We start from the raw sequence: 17,406 nt of genomic DNA, 5'->3' as shown, positions 1-17,406 counted from the left end.
ATGGGAATTGCAGCTCTGTAATTCACAGCTGTCTGCTATTTGTACTGTACATCACGGATTGCCTAAGCTAGGAATTGCTGTAAAAAAATTAATGAGATTACAGCTAGTAAATCAAGTTGGATGGATTGTTGGATCTGCCCACTCGATAGAGAACAGTTGGCAGAAGTAACTGGAAGTGAACTGTGGAAGTACAAACACCAGCATGTTGGCTAGCTCTGCCGTCCCATTTGAAAACATGCATGTAAACCGCTCAAGCATGCATTTTTGGGACAAATTTTTCAAATAAAGAAAAAGTACTTGAGCAGATTCTAATAATAATACAATTTCATATAACAACATGGCAATAAAACAAACGAACAAAGTATTGCCATTACACTCTCTTACAAACAATTTAATAAAGCTACGTGCTGTAGAAAGAAAAATCAGTCATTGCTCTGATGAAAACTAATATGCAATTATCTTATTGATGTAAATTATGACAGTGCTAGGTGATGCAATGGTTTAAATTCTTTAAGGCCTTTAAATTCAAAGGATTAAAAATGAGTTTGGGAACCTCATTCTGGTGTCTAGTCAACATTTTCCACATTATTAACTGACCCAAAATTCACTAAGACAAGCAATCATCAGAGACTTAGAACTGACAAGAAGGGGACTGTAAGTCAGAATCAAGATACACTGGCATATACCCAGTGAGAAACATACTTGCCCATACCAGGCTTTTGTTACATGAGCACTTAAAACAAACATACGATCTTAATTCTCCATCCAGGTCTTGCTGACGTAGCTTCCTGAAGTCCGCATCCAGCGCCTGATAGTTTTCCTCCAATGTATCGTAAAAGCCTGGAGCAGGCTTCTTTTCAAATGGGATTTCTGCATTGTAATCCACTCCTCTCTTCTTTTTCCTTTTCTTCTGGATCTCTATCCCTGCAGCTCTAAGTTCCCTTCTCTTCTGGAGAGCAGCAAGACGTCTGAGGAACACAGTGAATGCAAAGGTAACGTCGCCTGTACAATAGTCACCTGTTACCATCAAATAGTACTTAGGGGTGAGATATTTATAGAATGTGAGGGACCATAACACTAACATTATTAAATGTTTATATTCTAGGAGCATCCAGATGCTTCAGTCAGGCTGCAAATTCATTGCACACACATGAAAGGATACAATGACACAACCACTGCCATCCTGAAAAGATTGGAATCTAAAACCTTGACCCAGCAAAGATTTAAGCATGTGCTTTACTTTGTAGATTGCATGTAGGCCCAGTGAAATCACCCTGAGTAATTCCACTGCATCAATGTAAGCACATGCAAGTCTTTGCAGGTTTGGGGCCTAAGATGAGCAGTATATGAAGGGTAAGAAAGAGGAGTACGCTATATACTGCTGTTATATACACATCTGTAATTTTAAAAAATCATTCTAACTAAATAAAGCAAGGTGACAACTATAATCCCATTTTTCTTTCAAGCATCACCAACTTGTTCATTTCTTTTTGGCATCTCAGTAGAAGTGGATCTTGAAGAGAAGTTGAAAAAGGACAGCAATGGCTTCACAGAGCAGGTTAGATGAAAGGAACAGAAAGGGAAACTAAAAACACATTAGAATTAACATTATTATCAAGAGACAACACAGTAGGAAAGTGGAGGGGATGGGGTGTGTCTACCTAGCTTCTTCCAGCTGCTTCTCTCTTGCTTTTCTCTTGGCCTTCTTCCCCTGAGTATTAGCCAAACGCGCTCTAGCTTCAGACAGCATTTCAAGTTCATCTGCAAAAAGCACAGAGAAGGAAGGTTACCAATTTTTTACGTTGCATTATGGAGCTGGAGCCGAATATTAATATCAGAATAAAACCAGAAGCTGCCGCAATTGGTGTGCCAGTATGGATCCTCGTGCCCTCTACATTTTCTCTTTACAATGAGCACAATCAAATGAACACAAGAGCTCAAGCCACCAACCAGATGACCCAAACAGATCACAAGAACATTCATAATGTTGGAAATATTTCACTGATGTGTGAGGCTGTTTAAACTGAAATAAGAATAGTCCTAGTAAAAGGGAGACTGAGCACAATAATAGAAAAGCATTTCATTTGTATTTAGGCCTACACGATAATAATGAGTGACCAATTATGGTGATGATAGGAATAAGACATTTGAGAAACTACTACTATTCAAGAATAGTCCTTATTCAGTCTTCACCCTGGGAAACTTCCTGGAATCCTACACCTCCTAATAATCTAAAATATCATTGGTGTAACATACAGAATAATTTGTACTGGTACATGTCAGTAATAATTCACTGAGGAGATATTAGCTCGTGTGAAGACACAGAGGAGAATTTCCAGTGGGAAGTCAGTAAACAGCAGAAAGCCACGCAGGGGAAAAAACAACCATTCTAAGAAACACAGATGACAAAGAGGGGGCAGATCCAAAGAGGGAAGGAGACCACATGAAACTAAAGAAAAGAAAGAAGAAATCTGAAAGAGGAAAGTGAAATAGAGGGCTTGAGGCAGAATACAAGATAAAAACTGTAGGAGCAGAAACAGGCACCTGAAAAAACAGAAAACAAAAGAGGCAGGATGAAGCAAATAAAGATCAAAGGAACTGCAAAAGAATTAATTTTAACACTCTGATACATGTAATAGTAATAGAGAGGTAGCCGTGTCAGTCTGATCTTGCTAAAACAAAAGGAAAAACTATGTAGCATTTTAAAGACTAACCAGATGGTTTAATAGGTGATGAGCTTTCGTGGGCCAAGTGGATCTGGCCCACGAAAGCTCATCACCTATTAAACCATCTGCTGTTCGTCCATCGAGGTCGATGAGGACCACCCGGTGTTATCAGTTTAGTTGGGGGTGGGTTCGGAGATGGCTGATTAGTCCAATCTGAGCCCGAAATTGACAGTTACAGTGGAGACATGAAAGATCAGACTGCCGACCAGAGGAAGAGAAGATACCATCCCTAGACTTGCGAAGACGACGTTTCTCTGCAGCATAACGCAGTCTCTTTTGTTTGTGGGCTATTGCACCATCATGTATTTGTCTGCGCCAAGTGGAACGATCAACAGCAATACTCTCCCAATTTCCAGGATCTATGTTACAGTTCTTAAGGGAGGCCTTAAGGGTGTCTTTGAATATCTTCTTTTGACCTCCAAGAGATCTCTTGCCGTGTTGTAATTCACCATAGAGCATCTTCTTGGGAAATCGATCATCGGACATGCGCACAACATGGCCAGCCCATCTGAGTTGTGCCTTCTAGTTAGTCTTTAAAGTGCTACATAGTTTTTCCTTTTGATACATGAAATATATTCTTAATTTTTACCTTCATCCATGTCAATGGGATCTGGCCGGGCTGGTTTGGTTTCTGGATTTGGATCAATTTCTCCTGGTTTCAGTTTTCTGGGATCATCTGCAGTTTCTTCCTCATTGTCTCTCTGAGCAGCTTTATCTCTGCAAGGAAGTACTAGCATATTCAGGTGATGAGATTCACTTTATGAATCTGGAGAAAAAGTGTGTCCTGAAATCCCAACCCTCAAAACTGCCCACGAAATGTAAGCCAGTAGCTCACAATGAATATTACAGACACTACCTGCAGAGAATTATGAATCACTAGTATCTAATCTACTAAAACAAAAGCATCACAAACTTAATACCAATAGCGGAAAGAGAGGTAATGAAACACGCAAAACGGACAAGTCAGCACTAATGAAGATGACAGGGGTGAACTCACCTATGGTGGGTAACGGCTGTATATGGAAAGAAACAGACAATAGAGAATTGCTGCAAACAACTCTACATCTCACTTGTCGCTTCTAACTGCCAATAGTCCCAGCAAGAGTTTGTAGGAGAGGAGAGAATTTGGCCTGTTAGTAATCCCTGCCAGCAGAGGAAATGAGCCAGTCATTTCTCTCTCTGCCTTCCTCCAGGCCTTGGCCAAGAACCTCTCTCATCAAGCTAGGTAGTCCAACAACCAGCCAGCAACCTACGTATGTCCACGTAACAAACTACAAACCTTTTCCTGCTATTTATTGATAGCAAAATAGAGTCACTTACAACAGAAATTCATAATGTTCCAAGCACTGTGCAGCTGTTCTTCCAATGATTGGAGCAATGGTCCTCCACTGGGTTGGCATTAGCTTGGCCAAGTGTAAAAGTTTCTCCTCTTCTTCCCGTGACCATTCTGTCTTTTTGATACTTGGATCCAGCCACTCGTACCTGTTACATAGCAGTAAAATTAAAGGCGGGCATTTCTGAGACAGTTTATGACAATTTGATTATGAACAAATCATAGTCCTTCCACATATCAGTTATAATGGGATTTCAGAATCTCATCCTGGATATATCAAATCTATGGCTATATACAAATGTGTAGTATACATAGCACTTTCATACATAGAAAGCTTTATAGTTTGTTCTCATTTGTCATTCAGGTCTTCCCATCTCTCCTCACCCTCACTTTTTTTTGTTTTTGCCAAAAGACTGAATTAATAAATCTAGTCTTTACTTTCAAATGGTTACAAGAAATGGTGGAAAACAATAAGGCCCCAATAATGCAAATACTTAAACATACACTTAACTTTAACATGTGCAAGTAGTTTCGTTAGGTTATGCTTCCATTAAATTTAGCATGAATGCCTCAGTGTCTGCAGGACTGGAATCTAAATCTCATATGCATTAGTTGGAATGGTGTGTTAATTTTAAGGGTTGTTTTTTCTAGTACGCATTCTAATCTAGTATTGGAAAATTTAAAAAAGAGGAGGCTAAACTCAGCAGTCTGAGAGATGACCATTTAGAGCTTATTTTAAATGAATTTTCTCTGTGAGTTCTCCTTCTGACAAATATTTCATCCAAAATATGTAAAATCACAGACTATAAAGTGGTTATTTTGAACTGAATTTTCACAATGATCTTGTATCTTCTGTTTATGTTATGTCACTGATGTCATCTGTAAAGTGAATGGCTTTCTATTTGGCTCGCATTACATTCAAGGAATAGGAATGTGTGATATCTACAGAAGATGAAATCAGATAAGAATCATGAAGTTCTACCTCCCTCCTCTGGACCTGAACCACTGACAAACTCTAGAGTCTATCTATATTATTTTTAAAAGTTTTTCCTCTAGGACGAGGAAATGACATCATCATGTCACTCGGCATCCCACATCCCCTCCCGCTTCAGGCACCCTGCTTCTTCCCTTCCTCCCCACTGCTAATCCACCAGGGAACGGTAACTCCTGAGCAGCAGCAGCACTGAAGGTAAGTTGCTGCTGATGGGCTTCAGGGGGAGGAGGAAAATTCTGGGGGGGCCCACGAGAGGCCTGCTGTAAGGAGCACTAAAAAAGTTCAGCACGGCGGGGGGGCAGCGGTGGCGAGGCCTGCTGTGGGGGAGCGCCAGACTGGGGGATACTCTGGCCCAAGTTGGGACCGGAGCTGGATGTGCCTCTGGCAGCCACCATGGCAGGCTGCCAGGAGCTAAAATTTTGCCTGTGGCACAGGGGTGCAGGGTGCCCTGCTGCAGATGCCTGATGTGGAGGAAGGCCAGACTGGGGATCACCCTGCCCAGAGCCAGGGCCAGGAAGCACCCCAGCCCGAGCCACAGTTGGATGTCCCTCTGGCAGCCGCCCACCCACGTGGCAGATGCCAGAGGGACATTTAGCCCTGTTTCAGACTAGGGCGCCTCCCGTAGTGGGCCTCTGCAGTAGAGACCTCTGTCCCTCCCCATGGGCCTCGCCGCCCCCACCCCGCACCACCGGCCCCTATCCCAGGGTTGGATGTCTCTCTGGCAGCCACCACATGGGTGGGAGGCTGCTGGAGTTTAAACTGAGCAGCATGGCTCCTCCACTGTCCGGGGGCAGGGGGGAAACAGGAGCTGCAAAGCCTTGCAGTGACTCGGGTGAAGAGAGGGGGACGCGCAGGACACATAAGGTGTCTGCGGCAGTCTGGAGGGAGTGAGGCATGTGGCAGTTGTGCAGCCTCGCCCCACACAGCAAGAGGGAGAGTGCTCCACACTCCTTTCCTCCTCCCTACCAGAGGGAGAAAGCCAGGCCAGCCACAGCCTCTGTCTGGCCCAAACCTGCTCCCAGCAGCAGCCAAAGGGAGAGAGCCAGGCCAGCGCGGCCTCAGCCCAATCTCCCGGCAGCCAGAGGGAAAGATCCAGGCCAGCATAGGTCTACCCCACTACCCTCACCAGCAGCCAGAGAGGGGAGAGCCGGGGCAGGCTAGGGCTCCAGGCGCGGCGGCTGGAAGGGGCAGAGAGAGCCAGGGCTGCCTACCACCGTGGGGGGGGGGGGGGGGGGGGGGAGGAGCGTTCACATTAACAATGGATCTCACTTTCCCACTCGCTGTTTCTCTACTTACCATCTGGCTTTGCATTGTTTTGCTGATTTTCTGTGCAACAAGGAAGCAATACGAGACCATTGGTTTTTGCCATATTTCATCACAGCTGCTTTAAGAATTTCATCCTTAAAACAAAAATAATTCTTATTACTATGGGTCATCAGACAACTTCATCAGAGATGAATGCTTGCTTTTAGCTCAGTGTGGAGAAGCATAGATAAGAGTGGTGTACTGGTGGAAAAGGCAAAAGAATTGTCTTTTTCACAAAATTTTGCTCTCATCAAGATTAGCGCTGTTTCACCAATGTCATAAATGTTGCAGCTAACATGTTAAATTACTATAGCTGAATGAAAATTATTGCTGTTTACTTTGAACATTTGCTAGCACTTGGTGAATAGTTAGTCTCATTGTTTCTCCTGCACATGAAGTTTCCAGGGTTGTGTAGATCCTTCACACAACAAAGGTGGAGAAATATTTTAATAAGACATTGTATAAGCTGAAAAGTGGGGCACGTGCGGCACCTAAAACCAATTTCAACTTTTTTTTTTAATTGAGTAGATTTCATATGTCTTCAAGTAGAAGTTTCAGATTTGTGATAGAAATGGAGCCACCTGGCTAAAGAACATATTTGGAAGGCCTTAAAAAGCAGAGCTCAATATCTAGACAAGTACTTTGTTGCCAATCGAGTCACAATTAGAACTGCTTACTTTATGATATTTGCATCCTACACCTAACTAAGTTCCTGTTCTTGTATAGTTCATTTAATACTATACATGGCAGATTAACAACTTGTTTGGAGATAGCAGGCAACAAAATGTTGTCAGAAGCACTTGCTTTGTGAAAGTGCAACTGCAGACAAGCATAATTTTACAGTTTAATGGCACCACATTACTTAGGAGTGCTAAAAGTTCTTGTACTAAACCTAAACAACCAATGGCATATGAAAGCTGTTTATGAAATGTCCCATTTGCGGGTGTTTCAAATGAAACAACTGCAAACCCTCAAGAAGACTTCAAAGGAAAGAGAATACAATTTCCATTGGGGATGTAAAATCCCAGTTAACCAATTAAGTGAGATCCCGCACAGGGTGGGAAGTGGCAGCATGAGCCAGCAGCCACAAGTGCGGGAGGGGTTGACTTGCAAGCCTAGTCTCCTGTGCTTGGGGCTGCCAGCTCCTGCTTCCTTCCCCCCCCCATGAGTTTTTGCTCCTGGTCCCCCAGAATGGGGGGGGAGGAGTGGCGGCTCTTGACCCCCATGGAAATGGAGCAGTAGGGCTGCAGGTGGGGTCTGCTCCTGGGTACCGATTAACTGGTATAAGCATCACTCAGGAAATCGATTAACTGGTTACCCATTCACAACCCTAATTTCCATGTGTTCATGAAATCTTCACTACAATGTGGCTGGGTGGAACTAGGGAAGGAAGGATGGTGGAAGGGCGTCCCTGCGGGCCCTGCAGAGTAAGGCTTATACTGCAGAGCCTGAAGTGCAGCCAGATCCATGAGAGCAGGGCCAGTAGCAGGTGCATGTAAGACAGCTCCCAGTGCAGACCCGCTCCAGTGGCTGGTCCCAATCCTGGGCAGCTAGCTGCCCTGAGTTGCAGACTCTGCAGCATAAGCTTATAAGCCTTATACTGCAGAGCCCACAGCACAGCTGGCTCCCCGGGAATGGGGCTAGCAGCTGGAGTAAGAGGCAGTGCTCACTGGGAGTGGTTTACACACCCAATGGCCCCAGCTCTTAGCTGCTGGCCCCACTCCTAGGGAGCCTGCTGCTGCCTTGTGCTGCAGGCTCTGATACTTCAGAGCCCACAGCTTGGAGCAGCAGCCGGCTCCCCGGGAGAAGGCCAACAGCTGGGAGCCAGCAGGCACTGGGAGTTGACTTGCTGACTGTGCTGAGGGCTCTGCAGTATAAGCCTCATACCACAGAACACATAGCACAAGGCTTACATACCTAGTGTACGTAAATCTTCAGTAACAGTGTAGTCAATTAACCAATTAAGCAATAAGCAAAAGTTTATAGGTTAATGCTATAGACTACATGCATTTCCCACTGCTACCTAGTACAATTTTTAGGAGGCTGGCCAGTAGCCTGTCTCAGTCCTGGCTTGCACCGAGTCTGGGACCTATCCCCGCTGTGGCTCTGCATTTAAAGTGTATTAGGAAGTAAGCAGGCAGGAGCTCAGACCTACCCTTCACCCAAGACAGGAGCTGCTGCCACTCCTGTATAAGAAGCAGCATCATAGCGTGACAGGCAGTCAGTCCATGAGGGGAGGTGGTTTTTAAACTGGCTCCCTTCGCAGACCAGCTTCTGCCTGGCCCTGAGCACTGCTGCCTCTGTATCAGAGGCAGCAACATGGAGTGGCAGGGTGATCCTCAGGAGTGGGGCTGGATTGCACTGGCTGCTGGCCCTGCCCCTGGGGACTATAGAATAGTCGAGTAATCGATGAGAATTCATAAGTTACTCGACTATTCAACTAACTGACATTTAACATCCCTACTTCAGACTGCATTGTGACTAACTGCAAGCTCTGAAATTTGGACTGAGCTATATCAAGGGAATGTTTAGCTCTTTCTAAAAAATTAAAAAGTCTTCTCTGCATAATAATATAGTGAGAGAGGGGAGTATGATAAGACACCATTTGCTATAAGTTAGCACCACAAGTAACATTGCTATGATGTAAAAATAATCACTGGCAATTTTCCCATGACCATCATTTAGCTACACATGTTTACTGTGAACCAGTCACCACAGATGATAGCAGCCCTCAGAGGTGATGGGTCTTTAGGTCACCATCCCCTGAGAAGATAAAGATGAAGAGGAGAGAGTATCTCTGGATGTCTGAGAAGATAGGAGAATACAAGTCTTGCCTAATAGAGGGAATTGTTTGTGCTTGTTAGGTCGGGATATGATCAAACTTTAGTTATGTAAAGGATCAAATATTTGCTTTGTCAGAAATGCTTCTTACCATAGGAGTGCAAGCTATACTTAGCCTCACCCTCCCTCATAGGAAGCAGGTAAAGCAGACTGCAGACAGGAACACTTTCCAGCACACAGGGACCCATGTGGCTCTGGCCAACTGTCCACGTTGCAGTGAACAGCAGCCTGCAAGCGAGAACAACTCCCAGCGCGCACGACCCGTGGGGATACAAGCCACCTACTTATGCTGCACACTGGAGACACCAGGCTGCAGAAGAACCAGTTCCAACAGGTCCCTGCCCATTCATGCACACAGGGACCACTACCAGCACACAGGCACTCATATGGATCTAAGACCCCTGGTTATGCTGCACACTGTGAACCTCAGCCTACAGCAGAACCAGCTCCTGTACACAGGGCCTGTACAGATCTGTGCTCCTTGTTGATGCTATGGGGGAGGGAGGGCAGACTACATATGGGACAGCTCCCAACACACAAAAGGCTGATGTGGATTTGGGTTCTCTGCCCATGCTACATACTAGGGACCCTAGACTGCAGTGAGAACAGCTCTCCACACACAGAATACTAAATACTCTAAATACTGAGAGCCCCAGACTAGAGAGGGGACAGCTCCCCGCACACAGGGCCCATGAGGATCAGAGCCCCTGTCCATGCCACACACTAGGGGCCCCAGACTAGAGAGGGGACAGCTCCCCGCACACAGGGCCCATGAGGATCAGAGCCCCTGTCCATGCCACACACTAGGGGCCCCACGCTGCAGAGGGGGCAGCTCCCCGCACACAGGGCCCATGAGGATCAGAGCCCCTGCCCATGCCACACACTAGGGGCCCCACGCTGCAGAGGGGGCAGCTCCCCGCACACAGGGCCCATGAGGATCAGAGCCCCTGTCCATGCCACACACTAGGGGCCCCAGACTAGAGAGGGGACAGCTCCCCGCACACAGGGCCCATGAGGATCAGAGCCCCTGTCCATGCCACACACTAGGGGCCCCACGCTGCAGAGGGAGCAGCTCCCCGCACACAGGGCCCATGAGCTGCCCATGCCACACACTAGGGGCCCCACGCTGCAGAGGGGGCAGCTCCCCGCACACAGGGCCCATGAGGATCCGAGCCCCGCCCCCTGGGGCCCGCGAATGCTGAGCTGGGGGGGGGAGGGGCGGTAGAGAACCCCAGGCGCATAAAAGTAGTTAAGACTATGCCGACAACACGCTCCGCGCATGCGCACAACCCCCATCCGCCCCATTTCAGCGCATGCGCGCCACTGCCCCTTCTCGCTGCGGAGCGGCGTCTCAGCGGCTAGGCCCGCGGTGGGAAGCGGCCCCTACCTCGGTGTTTCGCCACACGCCCCCTTTGATCATAATCCGCGGCATCTTGGCGGCGGAGGCGAGCGGGCTCCAGAAGAAAAGAGTCGGCGGAGGCGCGGTAGAGACACCCCTCTTCGCGCTACGGGCGGTTGAGATCCTGCGCAGGCGCCGTGGGGGCGAGGGCGGAGGGAATGTGTCAAAACTCCGAGCCGACGGGCCGTTAGCTCGTGGCTCGAAGCTGCACGCAGGCGCGTTGAGAGGGCACGCGGCGCCCGCTAGTGGGCGGATGACAAACGCTGCGCGTGCGCAGCTCCTGTGAAGGACGAGGGAGGGGGAGACGGAATAGCTGGCACAGGCCGGGGGAGAATTGTCACAGCGCCACCTGGTGCCTGGAGGTGCTGCGGGCACAGAACCCCGCCGGCTGGTGCAAGCTGCCGACACTAGGGGCTGGAAAAGGGACGCGGCGGAGGCGGGTAGGAGGGAGTGGGGCTGGGGCTGATCCCGCACGTGGGAGCCTCGTGGGACGGTGGGCGCAGGAGGGGGAGTGTGTGGGTTTATAAAGCAAAGTGAGGCTGTCCAGGGGAGTGTTTCTTGGGACGGGGGGAGGGTTGGGGAGTTGTCCTTCTGTCTGACTTTGCAGGGGTGGTCTTTTGGGACTGCGGTGGGGGAGCAGTCCGTCTGTGCAACGAGGGGGTGTCCCTTAGGATGAGGGGGGGGAAGCTGTCTGTCCGTCTGTGCAAGGGGCGGCGGATCCCTTAGGATGAGGGGTGGGAAGCTGTCTGTCCGTCTGTGCAAGGGGCGGCGGATCCCTTAGGATGAGGGTGGGAAGCTGTCTGTCCGTCTGTGCAACGAGGGGGGGGGTCCCCTAGGATGAGGGGCTGGGATGCTGTCTGTCCATCTGTGCAACGGGGGGGTCCCCTAGGATGAGAGGGTGGGAAGCTGTCTGTCCGTCTGTGCAACGAGGGGGTGTCCCTTAGGATGAGGGGGGGGAAGCTGTCTGTCCGTCTGTGCAAGGGGCGGCGGATCCCTTAGGATGAGGGGTGGGAAGCTGTCTGTCCGTCTGTGCAAGGGGCGGCGGATCCCTTAGGATGAGGGTGGGAAGCTGTCTGTCCGTCTGTGCAACGAGGGGGGGGGTCCCCTAGGATGAGGGGCTGGGATGCTGTCTGTCCATCTGTGCAACGGGGGGGTCCCCTAGGATGAGAGGGTGGGAAGCTGTCTGTCCGTCTGTGCAACGAGGGGGTGTCCCTTAGGATGAGGGGGTGGGAAGCTGTCTGTCCGTCTGTGCAAGGGGCGGGGGGTCCCTTAGGATGAGGGGGTGGGAAGCTATCCATCTGTGCAACGGGGGGGTCCCCTAGGATGAGCGGCTGGGATGCTGTCTGTCCATCTGTGCAACGGGGGGGGTCCCCTAGGATGAGCGGCTGGGATGCTGTCTGTCCATCTGTGCAACGGGGGGGTCCCCTAGGATGAGAGGGTGGGAAGCTGTCTGTCCGTCTGTGCAACGAGGGGGTGTCCCTTATGATGAGGGGGTGGGAAGCTGTCCATCTGTGCAACGGGGGGGGGTCCCCTAGGATGAGGGGATGGGAAGCTGTCTGTCCATCTGTGCAAGGGGGGGATGTCCCTTAGGATGAGGGGGTGGAAGCTGTCTGTCTGTCTGTCTGTGCAAGGGGGGTATCTCTTGGGAGGGTGGGTGGAAAGCTGTCTGTCTATCATCTGTTTATATTGTGTCTCTTCAGGAGGGGAGCCTGTGCAGGTGAGATCTCCGGATCTGTCTGCGGTTCAGTGGCTCTTGGGGGGGGGGGGGAAGCTGTCTGTGATGATGGATACTTCTTAGGCTGGGGGAAGGGAGCTGTTCATCTCTCTGTGGAGGTGGGTGTCTCCTGGGGCTAGGAGCTGTTTGTGCAGGTGGGCGTCTCTCAGGATAGGGTGGTGAGGAGCTGTCTGAAGGTGAGGCAGTGCTTTGGGGTGGGGAGCTGTCTGTGGAGGCAGAACTATGCTTTGGTATGGCAGTGTGTGGAAGTGAAGTGCCTGTCTGTAAAGAAAGTGTCCCTTGGGTTGAAGTGGGATGCATGTGTGCATTGCTGAGATTGCCCTAGGCTGGTTTCCCATTCCACATTGCGTTTGCAGAGCTGGTAGTCAAGGAAGCCACCTTTTCCTTACAAAGGGAGCCTTAGACAAGCACTTCCATAGAGACAATGAGTAGTCCTGTGGCACCTTACAGACTGACAAATATATATATAGTATTGCGAGCTTTAGTTGACAAAACCCACTTCTTCAGATGAGTGAGTTTTGCCTACGAAACTCATGATACTATATATATTTTTGTTAATCGATAAGGTGCCACAGGACTACTCATTTTTAAAGTTACAGACTAACACAACTACCCCTCTGAGATGTCCATAGAAGAGAGCCACATCAGAAATCTGAACTGGAGCATTCTGTAGAGGTTTCAGAGGGCATCTGGGAGAAGATGATACTCTATTAATTCAAAATATGGATCTTCTTCCAGACCCTGCGGCAGTCTTCACTATCAGTGGCTCATTCAACAGCCAATACAAAAAGCAGGGGTCATACCACAATCTTAAGTCAATTTGGGACAAGAATGACTTTTACACATTTTTACTGCTTTAAAAATGTTTTCTTCTCCCTCGTTGCTGTATGAAAGATCCACACAGAGGAAACAGACTATCTGTACCCAACTGCTGTCAAATACACCAATTAAACTGGAAAAATAAAGGAAATATTTTTCTTTCATGTGCATTAATTAAACTTGCATTAAATGTAATTATAGATTTAACAAAGTATTATTGTGCCTCTAATTTTACAATACAGGTACATGGTAAAGTTTGGTTGATATAGTGACATCCATGCTCACCTGAAGCCAGATTTAAGGTGTTTGAATTTTTACATTTTAAGCATTTGGACCTTTTCCTAACTTGGTCCTTTCATCACAACACACAGCTATATGTATTACACTGGTTAAGCTCTAAGAAGGCTGCACCTATACATTTTTTCACAACTACGCAGCAGTAATAGAGGAAAAACAAACAGCTGAAGCAAGTACAGTAGTACCACTAAGAGAAACAGGAACTGTAATCCAGTTAAGGTTGCTCTTCTTCCCTTTTCTAGCATCTCCAGACCCAACACTGTGTAGGGGAGACCTCCTGTCTGGTGCACCAGAGCCTATGCAGTCCCATACTTCTCAACCATGTGAGTTACGACAAAAGGAAGTGCTGGCAGGAGCCAGCTAGAAACTCAACCAGGAAGAGCAAAGGAAAGCAGCTGCAGCAGCAACCTGTAGATGTCAGCAACTTCTTGCTGGTTTTTACAGCATTTACACTGCAGTACTTGCCTCTGTAATGGCAGTCTATTGGCTTCTGCTTCCCTATTCCTGCTCATTTACTCCATCTTCATTCTCAGCTCCCATTATTTCTTCTCCTCCTTAAATGTCAATTTTTTGCCTTTTTTAGCCAATCTGCTTTCAACAACATAACTCCATCCCACTATTAAGAAAAACCTTATTGCTGACATCTCATTGTTTACTAAGATTAGATATTATTCTTTGTCTTGCTTATTTACAGTGTAAACTCTTTAGAGCAGGGCGACTCTTATTCTGCATGTACAATACCTAGCACACTTGTATCTTGTTCCTAATGTGGTCCCTAGGTGCTGCCATATAATTGCCAAATAATTAATATGAGTGTGGTGTATTTAAAACTGTGTAAACTGCCCCTGCCGCAACCATGTCTCCTCTCCTCAGACTACACTTTCACATGTTACCGTGTTTACTGAAGAAGTAAAGGAAGACCCAACTTGTGCAGAAGAAAGTTTTGGTGAAGAAGAGGATGTTCTTTTCTCAAACATGATTCAAACAACATATGTGTCTGACAATAGGTAGAACTCTGGTGGTGTCTTTCCACTGAAACATGAAACCAAGGTTCTGGGTAGTAGTGAGTCATGATGAGTAGTTTGGGGAAGAGTAGGTCTTCATCTTGGACAAATTAAAAATGTGGGTGATTGAGGCTGGCCTATCCCAGATTGTTCCTGAAATTTCATCAGGGTATGATAAACCTCATAGTGTTAAAAAAATAGCACAATGGACACTGGCATCATTGGTGGCTGAGGTATCCACCTGTGTAAAAATTATTTGCTATCCCTCTAATGAAGAAACTGTTCTTTTTGAGCATAAGATATTTCTGCAACTTGCAAGTTCACATGATTACAAATTAGCCAAAGTGTTTTAGCCATTTGGAAACCACCCAGATTTAAGATATACTTGCTTTCCCATGTTATCAGTGGTAGGCCATGTAATCACTCTTTGACTCAGTTTCCCCATCAGTAAAAAGAGTGACCAGATGTCCCATTTTTTAAAGGTCTGTCCTGTATTTATGCCCTCCTACAGTTGTCTTGACCTTTTCTTAAAAATGGGCAAATTGTTCTGTATTTCGTGTCTCCTTCCCATCAGTTACGGTGGGTCCAGCTGTATGGGCTGGCTGGATCCCTGCTTGCCAGCTACTTATGCAAAAGCAGTGGGAAGGGGTCCAATGGCCAACAATAGAGGTGGGTTTGCAAAGCTGGAGGGCGGGGGGTAGCTTGCTCTCCCAGCTTGTCTGTCAGTGCAGCTCTTGCTGCATGCTGGTTCTCAATCAGCAGAGCCGCATCCCCCATCTAGCTGGCATTGGCTGCAGTAGTTGATGAATGCAGGCAGGTGCCAGAAGGTTCTATTTACATGCTGCCCAGCCCTCACCCACTTCTGGGTCCTGCTTCATTCCCTAGGTGCCCTCCTTTGCAAAGCCACCTCTCTGGCTGGTTTTGCTGAAGCCTCTGCTGCCAGGTTCCTGAGCCCTAGCGCTCAAAGCAGTCTTAGGTCTTAACCCCTTCCTGCCTGCACTGTAGGCAGGGGGCAGGAGGCAGCTGGGTTATGCTGGTGGCAAACAGAAGCCTGAAAGTATTAGCTGCTTTTGACACTGTATGGGCAGGAAAGGACAAGTTGCTCCTAAACATAGGAGCAGTGGCAGGGGAAGAGATGAGCGCTGCCAGATTTATCCCTTCCCCCATCCCGAGGTGGAAATAGCTTCTGTCCCTTGCTTCCCACACAGAGCCTAAGAACTGCAGCTGGCTGCATTCTGGGGTGAACATTAGCAGAAAGCTGTGAAGGCAGCATGTGACTTTACATGCCTCACCCCCGCTATTTCCCAAAGAAGACGCTGTGCCAAATACCAGGGCTACGTCTACACTGGCCCCTTTTCCGGAAGGGGCATGTAAATTTCACCAGTCGTCGTAGGGAAATCCGCGGGGGATTTAAATATCCCCCGCGGCATTTAAATAAAAATGTCCGCCGCTTTTTTCCGGCTTTTAAAAAAGCCGGAAAAGAGCGTCTACACTGGCCCCGATCCTCCGGAAAAAGTGCCCTTTTCCGGAGGGTCTTATTCCTACTTTTAAAAGCCGGGAAAAAGCGGCGGACATTTTTATTTAAATGCCGCGGGGGATATTTAAATCCCCCGCGGATTTCCCTACGACGACTGGTGAAATTTACATGCCCCTTCCGGAAAAGGGGCCAGTGTAGACGTAGCCCAGGAGTAACAGCTCTGTGCTGAGGTAGTCCAGCCAGGAATAGCGGGCAGAGAAGGACTAGGTCAGTCATGCCCTTCCCCCATGTGAGAGAAGGTAAAAAGAACCAAACTACACCATATTTAACGGGCTCAGTCAACTTGATGTTAATTTGAATGTTTGTATGATTGATTGTTACTGACTCTACTTGAATGAGTAATTTTACCAGATCTTCCATATACAGTACAGGGAAATATGGTCACTTTATGTATTATATATGATAGGCTGAATAAATGTGTTTGTAATGGATCATGAGGTATACTTTTCACCACTAAGTCACCATGCTTTTCCCATACCAATCTGTATTGTTCGTTTGTATATGGGCATACTGCTAGAAATTGCTGGGCACCCTGCATTATCACACAAATCCATGGCAGAGGGCTCTCATTACCTCAAAAGCAGGCCCAGAATTTGTCAGAACTTCAAAATAAGGCATTTCTTCCTACGATACCTATTTGAGCACCTATGTCTCAACCATTTCACATGGGCATTTGCTTGATGCTTATAAGAGTACTGCAGCCTTCTTAAAAGGGATTGTAAATGCAAAGTATTTCCTTTAAAGCAAAATGTGAACCTATAAGACAAACCATTCAGGATGTAACAATTCTTCATATTCCTTAGAGTAATTTTTGCTCTTTGATTTGTCTTTTAAAATGTTCGTAGAGGACAAGCCTACATTTGTAAAAGCAGGTGCAACGGTATACTACACATTGTACAAAAGCCTTAAGACTAGTTTGAATTAGGTCCCCCAACTCCCTCAGCCCTTCAGCCTTTTAAATGTATTAAGAGCCTACCGCCGTGTTTCTTAAACTTTTTAATACTGAGGAACACTTACCAATAATTATTTTTTATGAGGAAAACCAAGGATTTTTTGTTGAGTCTCTCCCCCCCCCCCCCCCAAAAAATTGCCTGCCCCTTTAGGGGTGGCCATTTTGAACACCTCCAACTGCCTCATGGCACACCAGTGTGCCACGGAACAGTTTAAGAAACACTGGCCTACCAGCTCTTAATACATTTAAAAGGAAGAGCCACAGCAGAGTTAGCTCCTGGGGCTGGAAGCTAACCTCACTGTGACTCCCCTGCTTATCAACTGGTCAATGGAAATTCCATTGGCTAGTCAATTAGTTGACTAAACTAAATTTAACATCCCTAGTCTAGTGAAGTCAGACTAAATTTCAAACATTTCTCTAGTTGAGTACGGACTGTTCTAGGATCAGTTACTAAGCAGACCATA

General features: G+C 47.4%; 1 protein-coding gene across 1 annotated transcript in view; it reads right to left on the bottom strand.

Annotated features, from left to right (window-relative positions):
• CDC5L (cell division cycle 5 like) overlaps positions 1-10,852 on the bottom strand; it is a 43,463-nt gene extending 32,611 nt beyond the window's left edge. Inside the window, exons 1-6 of the mRNA XM_006120665.5 lie at positions 10,587-10,852; positions 6,350-6,453; positions 4,047-4,208; positions 3,316-3,443; positions 1,662-1,761; positions 750-968 (exon numbers count right to left, since the gene is read on the bottom strand). Of these exons, the coding sequence (XP_006120727.2) occupies positions 750-968; positions 1,662-1,761; positions 3,316-3,443; positions 4,047-4,208; positions 6,350-6,453; positions 10,587-10,631 (758 nt within the window). The 5' untranslated portion in view covers positions 10,632-10,852. The remainder of the gene's footprint in view (positions 1-749; positions 969-1,661; positions 1,762-3,315; positions 3,444-4,046; positions 4,209-6,349; positions 6,454-10,586) is intronic.
• Positions 10,853-17,406: the final 6,554 nt, after the last annotated feature.

The sequence above is a fragment of the Pelodiscus sinensis genome, chromosome 3, assembly GCF_052426305.1.
Source record: "Pelodiscus sinensis isolate ZL-2025 chromosome 3, ASM5242630v1, whole genome shotgun sequence".
NCBI classification, from domain to species: Eukaryota; Metazoa; Chordata; order Testudines; family Trionychidae; genus Pelodiscus; species Pelodiscus sinensis.
Note: the sequence above shows the minus strand (reverse complement) of the source record. Positions and strands in the feature narration are given on the sequence as shown.